The 17,890-nt window shown below is 32.5% G+C and overlaps 3 protein-coding genes across 4 annotated transcripts; 1 reads left to right on the forward strand and 2 right to left on the reverse strand.

The window, feature by feature from the left end:
• The first annotated feature begins 1,629 nt into the window (after positions 1-1,629).
• Positions 1,630-6,272, forward strand: LOC120086039 (protein WVD2-like 5). The gene is made up of 9 exons (XM_039042455.1): positions 1,630-1,978; positions 3,001-3,283; positions 3,380-3,631; positions 3,766-3,797; positions 3,990-4,061; positions 4,206-4,305; positions 4,415-4,486; positions 4,560-4,670; positions 5,365-6,272. The coding sequence occupies exons 2-9, from the start codon at positions 3,011-3,013 to the stop codon at positions 5,932-5,934; spliced, it is 1,482 nt and encodes a 493-aa protein (XP_038898383.1). The 5' UTR covers positions 1,630-1,978; positions 3,001-3,010; the 3' UTR covers positions 5,935-6,272.
• An 805-nt stretch (positions 6,273-7,077) lies between these two features.
• On the reverse strand, positions 7,078-8,567 carry LOC120084935. Of its 2 annotated transcripts, none has more exons than XM_039040747.1 (3): positions 7,884-8,567; positions 7,625-7,797; positions 7,078-7,343 (listed from the first exon to the last, which is right to left on the reverse strand). In XM_039040747.1, the coding sequence occupies exons 1-3, from the start codon at positions 8,409-8,411 to the stop codon at positions 7,310-7,312; spliced, it is 735 nt and encodes a 244-aa protein (XP_038896675.1). In that variant the 5' UTR covers positions 8,412-8,567; the 3' UTR covers positions 7,078-7,309. The 2 variants fall into 2 exon arrangements, with proteins under 2 accessions (XP_038896675.1, XP_038896674.1); XM_039040746.1 differs by having other exon boundaries at positions 7,078-7,309; positions 7,884-8,566.
• A 4,132-nt stretch (positions 8,568-12,699) lies between these two features.
• Positions 12,700-16,302, reverse strand: LOC120085583 (EIN3-binding F-box protein 1). Its single transcript, XM_039041635.1, has 2 exons — positions 16,043-16,302; positions 12,700-15,332 (listed from the first exon to the last, which is right to left on the reverse strand). Exons 1-2 carry the CDS (start codon positions 16,065-16,067, stop codon positions 13,438-13,440), a joined length of 1,920 nt encoding a protein of 639 aa, XP_038897563.1. The 5' UTR covers positions 16,068-16,302; the 3' UTR covers positions 12,700-13,437.
• Positions 16,303-17,890: the final 1,588 nt, after the last annotated feature.

Below are 17,890 nucleotides of genomic sequence, written 5' to 3' on the forward strand. Positions count from 1 at the left end.
GTTAATTTCTTTGATGTTGGAAAAAAATTATGAAGATTATATATGGTGCCTTATCCACGAGCTATGCTCGAATTGAAGAAAAAAGTTAAGTATATCTATGGTCCCTATATTTTTTGGTTCTTAGTTAACTTTGGTTCTTACGATTTTAAAATGTTCATTTTAGTATTTGTGTTTTTAATTTTTGTTCATTTTGATATCTGTACTTTCAAAATATTCATTTTATCCTTATCTTTTTTTCACTCTAGATCATTTTGATATATGTACTTACGAGAAAGTGACTATTTTGATTTTTAAAATGAAATAAAAGTGAAAATGGACCACTACAATTGTAACTTTTTAGAGAAAATTCCACATGTGACCTATTTTAGAGGCCCAAAATGAAGAATGCTCCACTTTTTTAAAAATAATGTTAATTGACCTGTTGTTGATGTCATGAACGAGTAAAGTCACATATTTGCTCTTTCTTTAGATTTCTTTCTCTTTTTTTTTTCCTCCTTCCTTATTCTTCTTCACTAACGTGACCACAACTTCTCCAACGCAACTAACTTTAACGAAACTACGCACTAGCTCCAATGAGTCCACAAAAGCAGCTCCGGCCATGAAAGAGGAGAGCAACTCCAACCAACTTTGATAAAACCAGAGTGCGAGAGCGAAAGTGGGAGAGAATGGGAGAGATGAGAGCGATCTATGAGTAAAGAAAGGAAGTAATAGAGGAACGAGAATGAGAGCGAGATGGGTTTTTCCACGTGTGCAAGTTCGTTTTGGTGATTTTATCCGAATTGGACATTAGTAAAGAGTAAAATTTTTTTTTTTTTTAAATCTCAATTAAAAAAGGAGGGGAAATTTCAAATCTTTCTCAAATTTTGGGTCGTTCGTACAAACTCCCCCACTTTTTAATATTCATTTTGAAAATACATTAATTAATGTGAACCAACATTGAGAGTACAAAAACAAAAAATAGTATTTGAAAAAAAAAAACCCTATGAACTTATCCAACACAACACTAAAAATTCAACTATTAAACTTGGAATGCAATGTTTGGTTTAAAAAAATAAGGGAAAAATCGCAAAAATCACCCATAAAGAATAGTGGTAATTGCAGTTATACCCTTAAACCTTCCATTTTAAATAAGCTCTCAGAATTATATAAGTGTTAAAATTAAACCCTCAAACTAACATAATGGTATAAACATTTACATAAGTTTGAGAATTCTATTTTATTATATGTATGTCTAATTTCTAAAATTATTGTAAGTTTGGGGTCCATCTTAACATTTGTAGAAGTTTGGGACCTAATTTTGATAATTGAATGTTTGAAGGTGGAATTATGACTACTACCATACTTATTGCAATTTAACCAAAAATAAATTTTATATATATGTTAAAAGATAAAACAGAAATTCAGTTTTGGGATGATTGGATGAGGAAGAAGAGTGGGCTAGGCCCGTCAGTTAATTAACCGTGTTAACATTTTTTTACCCCGGTAAAATCGTGCAACCGTAAATATCTTCCTTCTTTTTTTTTTAACCGTATATATATTTTCCCCTTTTTTTCTTTTTCTTTCCCCCTCTCTCTATTTTTCTATTTTTAATTTTTTTTTATCTACACCATAAATAATTTAAGAAACAAAATTCTGTGCCTTCTTCATCTTTTTTTTTTCCTCTCTTTCTTCTTTGATAGAAAGCGGACTTGACCTGGAAATGGATTTGAATGCTTAGCTCTCTCCACTCCCCGCTTCTGAGATTTCCATTTCCCTCTCATTTTTCTCTTTCAATTCCTTTTCAATCCTCTTCAATTTGTTCTTCCATTGTTGGAATCGCTAGATCTTGTTTCGGATCCGTGGATCTTTGTTCCGGCATTATCTGTTTTCTCTTCTGTTGCAGATCTTTTCCGCTGTTTTCTTCAATCTCGCCAACTCAAATCCAAGCTTACGCGGTTTTGTTTTTCATGAAGTTCTGATCGTTTGCGCGGTTCTCGAGGTGAGTGAGTGAGTGAGTGTGTTGGTGTTGTTTTGTTTGTTTTTGAGCTTGTTGTGGTTGAGGAGGAGATGGAGTGGTTGATGGTAGTGATGAATCTTATCGTTTTTGTGTGATTGTGTTTGTGAGAGGAAAGTTTTAGTGTATGTTTCTTGTGGTTTCTTTTTACTGCGGTTGAGCGGAAGGGTAGATGTCTTTTGTGTGTGTGGTTTATTTTGAGATGGATTGATTTGCCGCATGCTTATTGTACGAATAGATCGAGTTGGAATAATGTTTTTCATTTGTTATCTATGCTTGAATCTGGATAATGGAATGAAAATGGTGAAATTCTGATTTTGGCATTTGTTACCTCAATCTGCAAATCGGAGGTGTGTGTGGCGATGCTTGGATTTTCTTGATTTCGCTTGGCTGTTTGGTGACGGAATTTCTGTAATGTGATTGATTGATGAGTGAGTGTTGCTAATTAATATTTTTTTTCGGTTTATGGTTGAATGACGAAGTCGACGGGAAGTTATTTAAATCATTGCCTATGTCTTTGTTCACGGTTTCTTTGGGAAGAAATGGTTGACGGTTTTCAAACCATTCTATACCACGTGTCCTAGTTCTAGAAATGTGTTGTTCACTTGTTCTTTAAATTATTTTGGAACTAACTTGCTGTTAATAAATTCTGTTTATTTGGACGTGCTCTTCCGTTGTCGTATAAATCTTGAAGACGATGAAATGGGCGAATGATTTTCTTTGTTTGTCTTTCAATTGACAATTTCTGTAAGTTCAATGTAAATGTATGGCAACGACCTGATGAATGGCAAAATTTTTGCAATTGAGAATTCTCATGTGTTATAAGACTGTTAATTTTGACGTAATTCTAATTTATGTTATGGAGGATATATCAGAAAATTATTTCCCAAGTCGTAATGGTTTTGGTTGAAAACTTATGCAATGCTACTTGATTTGGTTTGATGTCTTGTAATGCTTGTTTCTTCTTCTATATGCTCTGGGGCATATATTTCATTGATCTGTTGTAGTTTACACCAAATGATGGAATCGGAAATCCTTGTACCTGCTGATGGGCTCAAACTGACCCTTCAAAATGGGTTTCATGAGCCTGTTTCTGGCTCCTCAGAGGAAATTGTTCCTGAAGTGATTGTGAGTGAGGGCATAACCAAAGACACAGGGGATACGATGCAGCAAGAAAATATCGAAAATGATATCAAATTGAGTGGCAGTGCAGCTAATGAATCGACCACAAGGGAACTCACAGAGGGATCAGATTTTCTGGCAGAAAGCGATATATCAACCCTTTCTAAGGCAGCCTACTTTGTTTAATCTATTTCTTTAGACGAAGTAGTTTATCTGATTCGACTCTGACAGGTGCAATTTATTCTTTGATTGCCTTCTTTTTAGGAAGGAGAGGAAAAGAATGTCGATCCTCCCAAGAAAGTGAAACCAGAGAAGGGTCAAATCAAGAGCAAGAATGAAAAGTCATCAGGCCCTAAACACATTTCTTCGACTGGGATGAATAAGAATAAAGATGGAAAAGATGCAGAACAGACTGCTGCTCTTTTAAATGGTTCTGGTACAGGTACATCACATCCACACCCAAAGCAGCCTAGTAAGAGTAGATCATTCAATGAGAGGCAACCTCAAGTACCAAAGGTAATAGTTTCTGTACATTGCCTTCTTGACTTGCCTATGCCCCCGAATCCCCCCGTGGGCAGGTTGTAGTTTTGATTATTTCTTAATCTGCTTGTGGGTCTCGTTCTCATAATCTTTTCGTCTGTTTCAAGCAGCAACCTGAGAAGTCTGATGGGGAAGGCTCCAAGTATGTTCTGCCTGCTTTTATGATTTTATTCTCTTCTTGGTTGGTTTAAATATTTTTTTAGTTTTATATCTAATTTGAGATCTACTTTTGCGTATATAATGAATGGAGATAGCTTTAACTTTCCACTAAATTATTGAAAGTGAATATAATTAATACTCCAGAGATCACTAAGTTGTGCCCCATTTTGTGCAGGGAGAATACGAACCTGAAACCTTTGAAGAAAGGTCAACCTAGTAAATCAGAAGGAGAATCGGAATCTTCTATGTATCCTTCGTTTCTTACCCTACTATTACATAGATATTCCTGAAATATAAATAAAAAAAAGTGGTAATATTTAGACATTGCTTCACGTTATCTTTTTTGTTGTTGTTTGTTGGATCCAAGTGTTTATCCTTGAATTGTTAATAGAAGTCCCAGAGCAGGAGATGAAAAACCAAACAGGGTTGGGAGACTTCCTAACTATGGTTTTAGTTTTAGATGCAATGAGCGTGCTGAGAAAAGAAAAGAGGTTTGTTTTCGGACACTTCTTTCTTGTTATTTTTACTGCTACTCTTCTCCAATGATTTCCGTGTTGAAATTTTTGTCATCATCATGTTATCATAATCAATGTGGGGCAGTTCTATTCGAAACTTGAGGAAAAGATACAAGCTAAGGAAGTAGAGAAGAACACTTTACAGGCAAAATCCAAGGTATCACTGTCTATATTGTCACTTTAATTTGTTCAGCATTTGATTCATATTGTGAGAAAGTCGCCTGTTACAGGAAACTCAAGAGGCTGAGATTAAAATGCTTAGAAAGAGCTTGAACTTTAAAGCAACTCCCATGCCGAGCTTTTATCAGGAACCACCTCCTCCCAAAGTAGAACTGAAAAAGGTAACAACGTTTGAAAAGAAGGTTTGAGTTTGGAATTCTTTAATATCGGTTTCTAAATTGTGATTGCTTCTCTCATGAACTTGTGGAGACAATTTTTTGTATTTTTGCTGCTCAGTCTGAATTATAATTATGTCTCAAGAAGGCACTGGGTAGATTTACCAGTGTCTTTTATAAAATATCTACCATGGTGTGTGGACCTTGTAGGTCTTTTGCATTCTAGCTGTCACTCATCTGCATATCATGTGACTGGTTTTTACATTACATGATTTCAACGATGACATCGATATCAGATTACAATTTTACGAATATACGATATCAACGTATATTTCTCGAAGTATGAAATTGATACAATTTATTTAGATTGATAATTAAGTTGTTTTTACTCTCAAACTAAGTTATGGATATGTTATTATTACTCCGGACTAAATAGATGACATTATTTAAGTTTTACAAGCATTTATAAAAGACGTTAGAGATATCTATGGATATTAAATATTTGATGTCGAATCCTTTGATTTATGGATATATCGACATGTTGACGGATATTTTCATTCTTGATTTTAGTTTCGTGGCATTTTTGAAGATTTCTTGTAGAATAATGGTTTAGAAGCAAACGTGGGCATTTTGATCCTTTTTATGAATTTATTGAGTTGATCTAAAGGTGGCTAATGGTAACAACAAATCGTTGGTGTAGATACCTCCTACAAGAGCCAAGTCTCCCAAACTTGGCCGAAAGAAGAGTTCAACCCCAGCAGACTCTTCAAGTAATGATGGCGGTGATGTGCGATCAGCTCGCTTAAGTCTCGACGAGAATGTGGCTCTGAATAACAATTCTAAGGGGGTTTATCCTGCCCGTTCAGAAAAGCCGAAACGCAGGTCTCTTCCTAATCTGCCTTCTGAGAGAACTACGATACCTGGTGTCGTAACAAATGCAGGAAAATCCTCCGCGACCAAGGTGAAAAATGTGGAGAAGCCTGCTGCAGCAGCAGCAGCATCTACTACAAATGGAAAGAAAGAAGAAAAAAGAGTGTCATCTGATGCAGCAACAACAAAGAAGTCTGCCAGTTTAAGATCAATAGAAGAGAAAACTGCTCCATCGAACGCAACAAACGACGTCGTCAATCTCAGCCAGGAGGAGAATGGAGTTGAGCCTAGCGAAACAGAGAATCAGACAGACGACGAACCAGAAAATGAAGAACAAGATCAGCATCAGAGCTCGGCAGAAGAAGGTGCAGAATTGGAGCAGTCATCAAACACCGTTTGAAACAGTAGCAGCCAACCACGGGTGCCGTGATCGTGATGCCATTTTGGAAAAACAAAAAAAAAGAAGAGAGAAATGGCAAAAAACAAAAAAAATGGTATGAGACCTGAATGAATTATTTTGACATTTTAAGAAGTGAACTGAAGGGATTTGCCTTTTGTGATTGTTATTATGTATTATTATGTGTTTTCTGTCTATAGCAGCAATTAGTTCTCTCTCACTTTGTGTGCCTTTCAACTTCTCACAGTTGCCGGTTGCCTCACTGAAGAAGGGATTTGCCATTTGTATGTAACTTCTCTTGTCACTTCCTTTTTTTGATCTAATTTATGTTTTTGCCTCTTTTTTCATTATAATATTCCCCCCCCAAAAAAAAAAATTATTTGTGATATCAATCCTCTCTTTTATTCTTTCTTTCTTACAATTTTGTGCTTCTTCTAATGGGAACTTAATCTAGATGAGCTTCCAAATTCCCTAACCCTTTTCCTTGTTATCTTTGTACGATGATATCATCTGAAAATCTAGCCATTCTATCTTTTTAGAGCATATTTTACAATATATATATCCTAGAATTTTAGAAAGAAGGTTAGTAAATCAATAGGTTTTTCAACTTATCATTTCTCTGAGTGGTAAGAAATATTAGTTCAAAGATTAAATCTGTAGTTTTGAAACTTGGAAATTAAAAGATGGCATTCTCAAAGTTATGGGATTGAATTTATAATTTAAATATTACTTTATTTAGAAAAAAAAAAATCCACCCCGACGTGATAATGGAAGATGATAGGACTTGATGCGATTTCAAGCTTATTGTGATTTATAAATCTATGACCCCATCTCATCTCCATCTCATCATGCAAGGGATATGAATTAGAGAAAGGGCTAAAACTTGAAAAGACTTTAAAATCTCTTTATAATTCTTAAAATACGTGGTCTTCGTGCTCACTATACTTTTAAATTGTTCATTTTGGATCTTAATTTTCATTCTTTAACATGTTTTTCTTTCCTAAATTAAGATTTTACCAATTGAAATTATAATAATTCTCCTTTGAAAACTACTGAAATGGAAGTAAACTTATTAAAAGTATGAAAGTTCAAACTAAACCAAATTTAAAAGCGACCAAATTGAACCTATGAAAACACAGTACCAAATTAGTAAACTATTAATAACATTGGAATTTTAGAAACATGTTACAAAAAGGAGACATTATTACAAAATGTCCAATTAGGGTTCAGCTAATAAAGGGTCATCTTTAGATCTAATTCATGGAGTTCATACTTTGACATTCTTGCTTTCATATTGGAATCTGGTTGAGAAGGGTTTGCTTTTGTTTTAAGTAATCTCTACTTCTTCTTCTTCAGACTCATCTTCATCTCCAGCATCCTACAGAAACTTAGCATATGAAGCCAGAACATAACTGCAATATTTCAAATCATTTCGAATTAATCTTTTGAATTATTGAGTTTAGTTCCTTAGTTGATTGGATTTCTAAAACTTCATCTACAGAACACTCTGCATTGATTATTGCATCCCAAGGAATCAAAGAAACCCTAATCATGAACTTAAAACAGTCTGAAATGGAATTTTATTACCAGTCATGATTCTGAATTCCCTAGAAAATGAAGAACATGATCATATCGTATCATTCTGCATCACGAATGAGAAAGAAAATACAGACTGTTTAGAACGGAGATTTACCAGTCATTAGGGGATGAATTAACAGCTTGATGAAAGTAAGTACGAGCACGATCTTCATCTCTATGAGTTTGCCATATCAAATCTCCATAGAGAGATAAAACATTTCCATCATTTGGCTTCGCCAAGATCGCTCTCTCACAATATTCTTCAGCTTTCACTGCATCCTTTTTCACCTGCACAGATCATATTTATGCGTTTTTCTTAGATTAAACGAAGCTTAAATATTCAGATTTAGTCTAGATGATTCTTTAATCCTTACCTCTTTCAGAAACCTCGCGTAATTGCTTAAGATTAGAGCATCGCCAGGATAAGCTTCGATCATCTTCTGATAATACTCATCCATACTTCCACTTCCCCGACCTGAATCTCCATTGCTATCACCGAACCAATTTTCACCACCGCCACCTCCGCTTCCAACTCCACCGCCGACCGGAACCTCCGGCACGGATTCCACCTCAAAATCTCCACACGCCTCTTTCTCCTCCATCATCATCTCTTTTTTCATCACACACTTCTCGAATTTCGACTTCTCTGATGAAACCTTAACCTCAATCTCTCCTCCTTTCCTCTCCACCATAATCGGCAACGAGAACGATTTTCCAGAATTAAAAGGCGTACACATAGAGGCTCTACATGTTAGTGAGCCGCACGAGACGGACATAGACGCGACTCTGATAATCTGAAACCGAGAAATCGGAACCAGATCAAATCCCGGCGATGATCGATGAATACATAACTTCGAGTTCATAGCCGAATAAGTTGGCGGAAGCATATTCGGTAGAATCATAACGGCGGTTGACGACGAATCATCGGAGATGGCGGAGACGGCGGAGGAAGGTGAAAATCTTCATCTCTATGATTCGTCAAAACACAGAGAGAGAGAAAGATTTTGGGTTTTGGGTAAAATGCTCCGTTTCCGATCGGTTCTTACTTTTTCGTTGAGAGAAAAAAAGAGGTGAGACGAGGCGATGATTAAGTACGGGCATTCACACGTGTGATCCCTTGAGTGGGCTTACAATATTACGACACGTAGCATAAAAAACCACTTTTGTTCCCTCAACTTCCGTTAAAATACTGATTTAGTTAACTTAACTTATATTTATAACTTTTAAATTTATAACAATTTGGTCTTACTTCTAGATTTGTAACAATTTAATCATTGAATTTTAATAAATAATAATTTGATATTATACTTTACCATGTGTAACAAATTAGTCATTTTTATGAAAATATTCTTAAGATTTAATGAAATTTCTTAGATGTAGATCGTTATATTGATGAAAATCAATTTTTTTATAAACTATAAAGATTAGATCGTTACATAGTAAAATTCAACACTTAATTTCATAATAGAGACTAAATTATACCATTTTCAAAACATAAGTACTAAATTGTTACTTAATAAAGTTTAGGGACTAAATTGTTACAAATTTAAAAATGTAGAGACTAAATTATTATTAACTAAAATTTAGGGACTAAATTGTTACAAATTTAAAAATGTAGAGACTAAATTATTATTAACTAAAATTTAGGGACTAAATTGTTACTTTACTAAAAGTTTAAGGACCAAAAGTAATTTTTTATCTTATTTAAATTACTAATGTAAATTACGTTGTACTTGCTAGTACTCCCGTCGCCGGTCCAACTTATTTGAATACGAGAAAATTTAAAGTAATATATCATTATTCTCATTCATAATTTAACATGTCAATAAATGATATATTATTTTACTATCAATTTACTTGCTAGACTGCATATTATTATTAGGTTTAAATACTACTTTGGTTACTATAATTTTGGCTTTATTTCATTTTAGTCATTGTATATTCAAAATGTTAGTCTTGGTCTTATATTTTCAAGTTTTGGTTCATTTTCGTTTATGTACTTTTAGAATGGGTATGTTAGTCTTTATACTTTTAACTTTTGTTCATTTTAGGTTATTGAACTTTCAAATATTGACTATTTTGATCCCTTAAAAAAATGAAGTGATAAATAATAGTTATTTTTTAAAAATACAAGGACGAAAATAAACCAAAAGTTAAGAGTCCAAAGAAAAAATGAACATTTTATAAGTAGAGAGAAAAAAATGAACCAGAGTTTCAATTACAAAGACCAAAATGAAAAATTTTAAGTACAATGACTAAAATGAATCAAAACAAAAAATATAGGAACCAAAATAAACATTTTGAAAGTATAAGGACCAAAATAAATCAAAAACCAAAAGTATATTGTCTAAAATAATATTTAAACCTTATTATTAACTAGTACAATTATGGAAAGTAAAAATAAATGAAGATATTATGGGAAGAAAAATATTTAGGTGTATCATCCAACATTACACTCATTTTTTGTGCATCCCATCATGTTGTTCAATTATAGTTTGTCATGTGGTAAATTCTTCCTTCATCTCTCTTTAAATATGTTATTTATTTATTTATCTTACATAACGAGACTGAGATAGGTGCATTTCATGATGCATCCAATATATTACTCTTATGAGAATTTCATGTTTGTGTTAGAAATAGTTTTTTTTTTAAGTTTAAACAATATCTAATGGGTCTTTATATTTTTAATTTTGTATCTAATATGTTTCTCGATTTTAAAATGTCTAAATAAACAGTTGACTGTGAGTTATGTATCTAATATTTCAACGGGTTTTAAAATAAAATAATGATTCTATTATGCATAAAGTTAAATTTATGTTCATAATTATGTGAGCAGTGAAGAAATATTAAATAACTCAAGAATTTATTAGATACAAATTGAAAGTTTTTGAACTTAATGTTTTTTAAATTTGGGGTCATATTAGATATTTTTCTAAATTTAGAGACGTATCTATTACAAAATTGAAAGCTTATGGATTTATTAAAATTCTTTTAATTTTGCATATTTGACACAAATCTAAAGCTTTAGAGAACAAATTTGAAATTTAGCCAATTATAATTTCTTCTAAAATTGTATACATGTGTCTAATATGTTGTTTAATTTTAAAAATTGTTCAAAAAGTCATTTAACTGTTCATTTTGTTGTCTTTGAACTTTCAATTTTATATCTAATAAGTATTTATTCGTGTTTGATATTCTTTCAAAAAAGTTTATGATTTTATTAGCCATACAAATTAGAATTTTATTAGAACACAAACTTCAATTTTATTTTAATAAATATGCACACCTCGTTTGGTAACCATTTAGTTTTTTATTTTTTATTTTTGAAAATTTAGTTTATAAAACACTACTTCTACCTCCAAATTTCTTCCATTTTTATCTTTCCTTATCAATGGTTTAAAAAACCAAGTCAAATTTTGAAAACTAAAATAAAGTAGCTTTTAAAAATTTGTTTTTGGTTTTGGAACTAAGAATTTAACTATTGTACTTAAGAAATATGTATATCATCGTAAAAGATAGGGAAAAATTAGGCTTAATTTTCAAAATTTCAAAACAAAAAACAAAATGATTATCAAACATGATCTTGATTTTTTAAAATATTGTTGAATATGTCAATGTTAAAAATCTATTAGATACAAAATATAAAGCTTGTAAAAGATTTAACCGACACAAAATTGAAAGCTTAAGATCTATAATAGTTGAAAATTAAAAGATTAAATTTGTAATTTAACGTTTTTTCTTTCTTTCTTTTGATTAAATTTAGTACAAAAAGATACGTTTTAGAAAAAGTTTTTAAAGAAAAAAGAACTCCATATTCAAATATATCATCTTTTTCTTTACTTTCTATTTTTATTTTTTTTATTTTTATTTTTTCTTTTTAATTTATTGTGATTTGGTTACTTTAAAAAATGAAAGAAAAAGGGATAGCAAAAGTCTCTTTTGTGGTCTTACAAAATTAGAAATATCTTTTCAATTAAATATCTACTAATTCATTTGTCTTTTATTGATATATCAATTGATAAATTGACATTTCCAACAACTGTTGGCGTTTTTTTTCAAAAAATAACATTTTTCATTTTAACACATATGGTTTGTTTATACACTTTTTTTTTTTTTTTTTCATTTACTTCATGAACAAGAGTTTCTTATAATTCTTTTTCTTTTGTTAACAAGAGAACTCGTACTATCGACCCCTTCTCCACAAAATATAAAGACTATAGACAATTTTCTTTAATTAATAAAATTTTATATTCTTCTTTAATCACTATTACTATTTTCAAAATCACTCTAAAATATCTTTTAATCATTCAAAACCGATTTTGATTAAAAAAAATCTATTTAAAAGTATAATATAAAATGTTAATAAATTATAAGTGAATAAAGAAGCGTTTCCCAGTAATTTGAAAAAATGAATGTTAGAAATCTTTATAATTAAAGAGATTAAAATTTGAAGTAGGGAAAATACAGTATGAATTTTTAGAAATATTAGGTGAAATGAACATTAGGACCAAATTATTCGGTCAACTTCAACGTTAGCTACTTAGCAATAAAGGAGGTAGATGATATGTCAATTATTGAAAATAACAAATTAAAAAAAAATCAGAATCAAAATCAAAATATTAATTATTAATCTAAAATGGAGCTGTCCCGCCTCTACGTTTGCCTTTTTAAGTATTAATTGATAATATGAAAATGTAGATAGGTACGAACCCATTGTCTAAAACTCCATTTAATGTAAAACCTAAATCTCCATTATCAAACTATTTTTATATTAAGTTTATAAAGTTTGAATTTTGGAGGAAAATATTAGTTTTATTCAATTTATTTTCAAAAATTTTTCTGATAAAGAAAATATGAGAAAACCAATATAATTTTTGAAAATAATGAACCTAAATATAATTTATATTTGTAAGGCTATATAATTATTAGATTATACGACGACAGCTGAACTATTTTTTCTACTTTTTATATTTATCGAATAACTTCTTTTCTTACCATCTACACTTTTGGTTCATATCATAATAATAATTATTATTATTAAAAAAAAAAAATTTAAACAGATATGAACTCCAAACTTACCAACTCTACTCTTATACCAGTTATTTCCATCCTTGGGGCAAAAGTAAACAAATTTGTTTTGTTTTGTTTTGTTTTTGAAGTTTAATTATTAACACAAAAAGATGCAAAACATAAAACAAAATGGGCAGGGCAGAGTGAAGATTTTATTACATGTAAAATGAGGAGGTTGCATGTACAGTTCTCCAATGAGGGGAAAAAAAAAGAGGTACCTCAAACACTAGGGCTTGGCAGGCAATAAGGAAAAAAACAACCCAAAAGAGCTGTGATGGCCAAAGCCCATGGAAACACAAGGCACCATAGTTTTTGAACTGTCCAAAGCAACCACAACAATGACCCATGAACACTACAAAACACTCACATTATATATATAACCATACCCTTTATGAGGAAAATCCTACAAGCCAAAACCATGACATGCAAGAGCAATTTCTAGAACTTAGACTCCTTAAAAAAAACCAAATCAGCAAACCGGGAAAAGCATGGACCTATGACGTGGCATCTTCGAGGGGCAGGGTGAATCCAGGCATCGAGACCCAGCGACACAGATTCTGGTACTGTCGTTCTCGGGGAAAATTGGCCATCGAAAGAGGTACACATCCCTCTACTAGGCAACAGATCGCCAAGGAATTGAAGATCTGCAAAAAATGAGAGGGAGATGGCCATATACCCTGAAAAAAAAAAAGAACCAAAATGCTGCATGGACTGGGATGATCTTTGGTAAATATATATATATATATACCCCAAAACTTTGTGAACTGGCCCTCACTCGGAACAGCTAGCTAGAGTTACGGACATTCGCGGTTAAGTTACGGTTCAAAATTCTTCGACTAGCTTCAGAGTGCCATCAATTTATGAAAGAATGTCACACCTCCAGAGCTGCTCCACAAGCAGATCAACAGTGCTACTGCTGATAGCATTACAATGCTGGATGTTCAGACCCACAAGAGTATCACCCAAATTTATCAAGTCTGCCAAGCTTTTGTCTGATACGAATGAGCAACCAGAAATCGAAAAGATCTGCAGACTCAGTTGCTTGGCATGAGCTAGAGCTGCAACTCCTGAATCCGTGATTGAGCATTTTGAGACATCGAGATTACTGAGTGACGGACAGTTGTTTGCGATGGAAGTCAAACTAGCATCTGTGATCTTCCTACAACCGTCGAGATTAAGCATTTTAAGGGTCCAACCATGGTGCTCGGTCATGGATGAAACAACCTTGTCGGTCAGGTTGACACAACCACTAACATTGATCTTCATTAAACCTGACTGACAGTTTTGGAGCCAAGCTAGCAACCCACAATCGTCAATTCCAACAAGTCCACTAAAATCCACATTTTGTAGCTGGGGGCACAGCTTGCCCAGTAAAGCAAGGTTTCTATTGCCAAAACCATGGCAGTTGCGGATGGTCAACGACCGCAAGGATCCACTAGAGGCCGGCATAGCCAATTCTGAGTTCATGTCCTTAATTCCCAAGCAGCTTATGAGAGAAAGAGCCTTCAAGCTTGTACTGCAGTTTAAAAGGACACCAAAGAATCCAAACTGAGTAATCCTGTGACACTCCTCCAATTGCAAGCACTCAAGAGACCTTGCAGCTTTTGCAAAAGAGACTAAGCCATTATCAGATAAAAATGAACACTTCCTTAGACAGAAATGCTTTAAATTTGGACTACCCTTTCCAACAGATTCAAGCCCCATGTCTGTCACTCCATTGCAGGAGGAAACTGTGAATGACTTCAACTTTTGTAGTCCATGACCATTTCCCATGACCCAGAACCCTTTCTCACTAACATTCTTAAGATCGGTGAGGACAAGGTCAGTAACAGCCTTGCCATAGTGCCCAATAACAGCAAGGGACACATCGGAAACCTTCAACGCCTGAAGCTTCACCTTATTCAAAGCACAAGTGTTCAAAGACAATAAGCTTGCAATTCCTTGATCTCCAACAAGCGGGCAATCTTTAATCACAATAGACTTCAGCTTGGGGCAGAACTGCCCAATAGCTCGCAGACTTCCATTTCCAATTTTCGCACAAGATTCTATTGTAATATCAGTCAACTTTGGGCAGCTCCTAGCTATCTCAACCACAGCCTTGTCAGATACAGCAGGACATCGACAGAGATCAAGCTTCTCCAAATGGTGAGATGCCTTGGCAATCTCACAAAGACCTTCATCTCCAATTGAAGACAGATTCCACAAAGAAAGAGCCCTTAGAGATTGACACCCACGAGCAATTGTCTTGAGTCCGAGGTCTGTAACCTTGCTGACATGATTAGTTCCACGGATCACGAGCTTGCCTAAACCCCCTCGACTTGCAGTTCCAACCGAAATGGCAGCAAGTCTGAGATCTGTTGCCTTCTTCCCTTCCAAACTCCTAGACAGATATCCATCACTCTCAATTTCAATGTCCTCAACCTCCTTCAAGGTCACCTCATCCTTGGACTTCAACTCGTGGGAAGATATATTGCTCAAAAGCATAAGCCATCGCTTAGAAACGCTTGCGCAGGCACTCCTTTCTTTGCCACCAGACAATCGTCTGAAAATCTCAAACAAGCACTCATCTGGAAGAATCTCGATGGAAACATTTGCCTTTGATTCAACTCCTCCACCAAACACAAATGGAGCGATGATGCGAGACTTCTTGCGAGGAGGAAAATAGACATCGACGTGGTAAGGAAGGGACAAGAATAAACTTGAGTCCTTGGGATTTGGATATATTGACCCTCCAGGGCAAAAATCTTCACTACCTGAAATTTCAACAACAAGAACTAGAGCTTAGATACATCGTTCAACTTCACAATTAAAATCCTCAGATCAAAAATACCGCTCAACTTCCAGATTAAATTATTCAAAATTTATCAAGAGAGAAAGGCAGGAAGAAATCTCTGCAAATCCATGATTTGATCCTTCAAAATTTATTATTGATATGCTATTTTTTTCTAAACTCAAATCTAAAGGTAATATTTAAAACATAAAATCAACCCTAAGTTGAATTGGGATGATAAATCAACTACACATACATATCACTTAACTAAACCTATCTTCAAATTTTGATTTCTATTTTCAAAAAAGATACATAAACCGATCGATTCCGAAAGTTACATCTAGCTTGGACTGTTCAAGACAATAAAACGGCCAATCAACACCAAAATCCAATCCTAAGATAAGAAACCCACATCCATACTCCCTCGTAATTCATACCAAGACATGATCCGCCACTTGGCGAATCGAGAAACCGCATAACTAAATCAATAATTCCAAATTTTTCCCTACGATCCATAATTTCATCCCAAAAAAAATTTACTACAACCATACAAAACAAGGCACTTAAAACTCAAAATCTAAACCATATCCAATCTGCCTCTCACAATCTAAAGAACCTCCACAGTCCAATTCACAAGCTCCATGACACAACAGGGAAACCAAATATAAATTCAGAAGAAACCCATTAACTTACCGGAATAGGCAAAGAGCTTCGACATGAGTATAGCTCAAAAAACCCCGGGAGGTGGAATCTGCACGGATTTGCACCCAAAAACCCTCGAAAGAGAGCAAAAAGAAGAGAGGAAACGAAGATGATGAACACGATCAAGATGAATTCAGCCTGAGATTGTGAATGCATGAGAGAAAAACGGGCAAAGAAGATCGTTGAAACCCTATCAGATAGGGAAAAAATGGAAGAAGAGAGAGGAAAAATGGAAGGCTTGAAGCGGTCTACTCTAGAAAAAGGCTTTATGGTGGGTTCAAGAAAGTTACGGTACATGCACATACACCGAATAAAAACCCAAGTGCATTGTATTTGTTCACAAAGTGGGGTTTCATTGTAATATTCTCCCACCAAATAAATAAATCAATTTTAATTTAATTTAAAATAATAATAATAATAAAAGAAAAGAAAAAACCACAAACCCAAAACCAGACTCTGTTTTCCTTTTCCTTTTCCTTATTTTTGGTGTTATTAATTGCCAAATAGTGTTCCATTAAATGTATTTTTGTGTTTTTTATTAATAAATATCATATTTTTCAAATAAACTTCAATAATAGTTGACATGCATTGTTTCTCTTCTAAGTTCGAATCTTTATAAATTATATTCTTAATCGTTCTACTTTAAAAATAGACGTTATTTTAAATCATTTAAAATTTATTTTAGAATACTATTTTAATTTATATACCTTTCATTTATTTTTTTTATCAATATACTTTTAAAATATTTATATTTTACTTCATTTATTTTTTATTTTGATTCGTTTTAGTCATGTATATTTAAACATCTATTTTTTTTTCTCTTTATTTTCAAAATGGGGCTATTTTGATCTTTAATTACAAAATTTTATAAAATTTTGAAATCTTATAGTATAAATTTGCTTTTACATTTTAATACAGTTCAGTAATTGAAGTGTAATTTTAAACTTCATAAAGAAATGAGTAAGATAAAAATGAAAATGAAAATTGAGAACTTAAATAAACTTTGTAAAGTACATAAACTAAAATAAATAAATATTAAAATTTCGGAATGGATGATTTAAAAGTAAAAAGAATACAATGAACCTAAATAGGTTCAAAAAGTTAATATACATCTTTTAAACTAAATTATCAAGTCATTTTCTATGCTAAAATTATATTTATAAATATTTTGATTCATTTTTTATACGGTATGTTTTTTAAAATATAATTTAAACTAAAGAGTGAGTTTGAAATTAAATAAATTTATTATTTTTTTAACTATGAAATTAAGTTATAAAATAAGCATAGTTGCTTACTATAATTTATACTATCAATTTAGAGGTTCGATTCTCCAACTTACATATTATAAAAAAGTTATAAACACATAATTAACGAAAATTCATTAATATGAACGCATGTGAGTGGATAAAGGCACCAATTATCATTTTAAATAGGTTAAATTTTACTTTTGGTCTCTAAATTTTTATGAAAGTAACAATTTAGTACATAAACTTTAGTTTGTAATGATTTAGTTCCTGTACTTTCAATTTTGTAACAATTAAGTATTTTAAACTTTGACATGTAACAATTTGGTCTTTATACTTTTAAATTTATAACAAGTTAATCCCTCACGTAAAAAAAAATCATTAAGATTAAATGTCAATTTTTATTATTTTATGATGTAAACTTTGTATTTTATAAAAAAATATCAATTCTCTTATTAGTTTATCGATTTATCTATCCAAATAATTTCATTAAATTTTAACACTAATTTTTACAACAAAAACTAAATTGTTACAAATTCTAAATGACAAAAACTAAACTGTTACACAGTAAAGTTCAGGGACTAAATTGTTACAA

Source organism: Benincasa hispida, chromosome 9, assembly GCF_009727055.1.
Source record: "Benincasa hispida cultivar B227 chromosome 9, ASM972705v1, whole genome shotgun sequence".
NCBI lineage: Eukaryota > Viridiplantae > Streptophyta > Magnoliopsida > Cucurbitales > Cucurbitaceae > Benincasa > Benincasa hispida.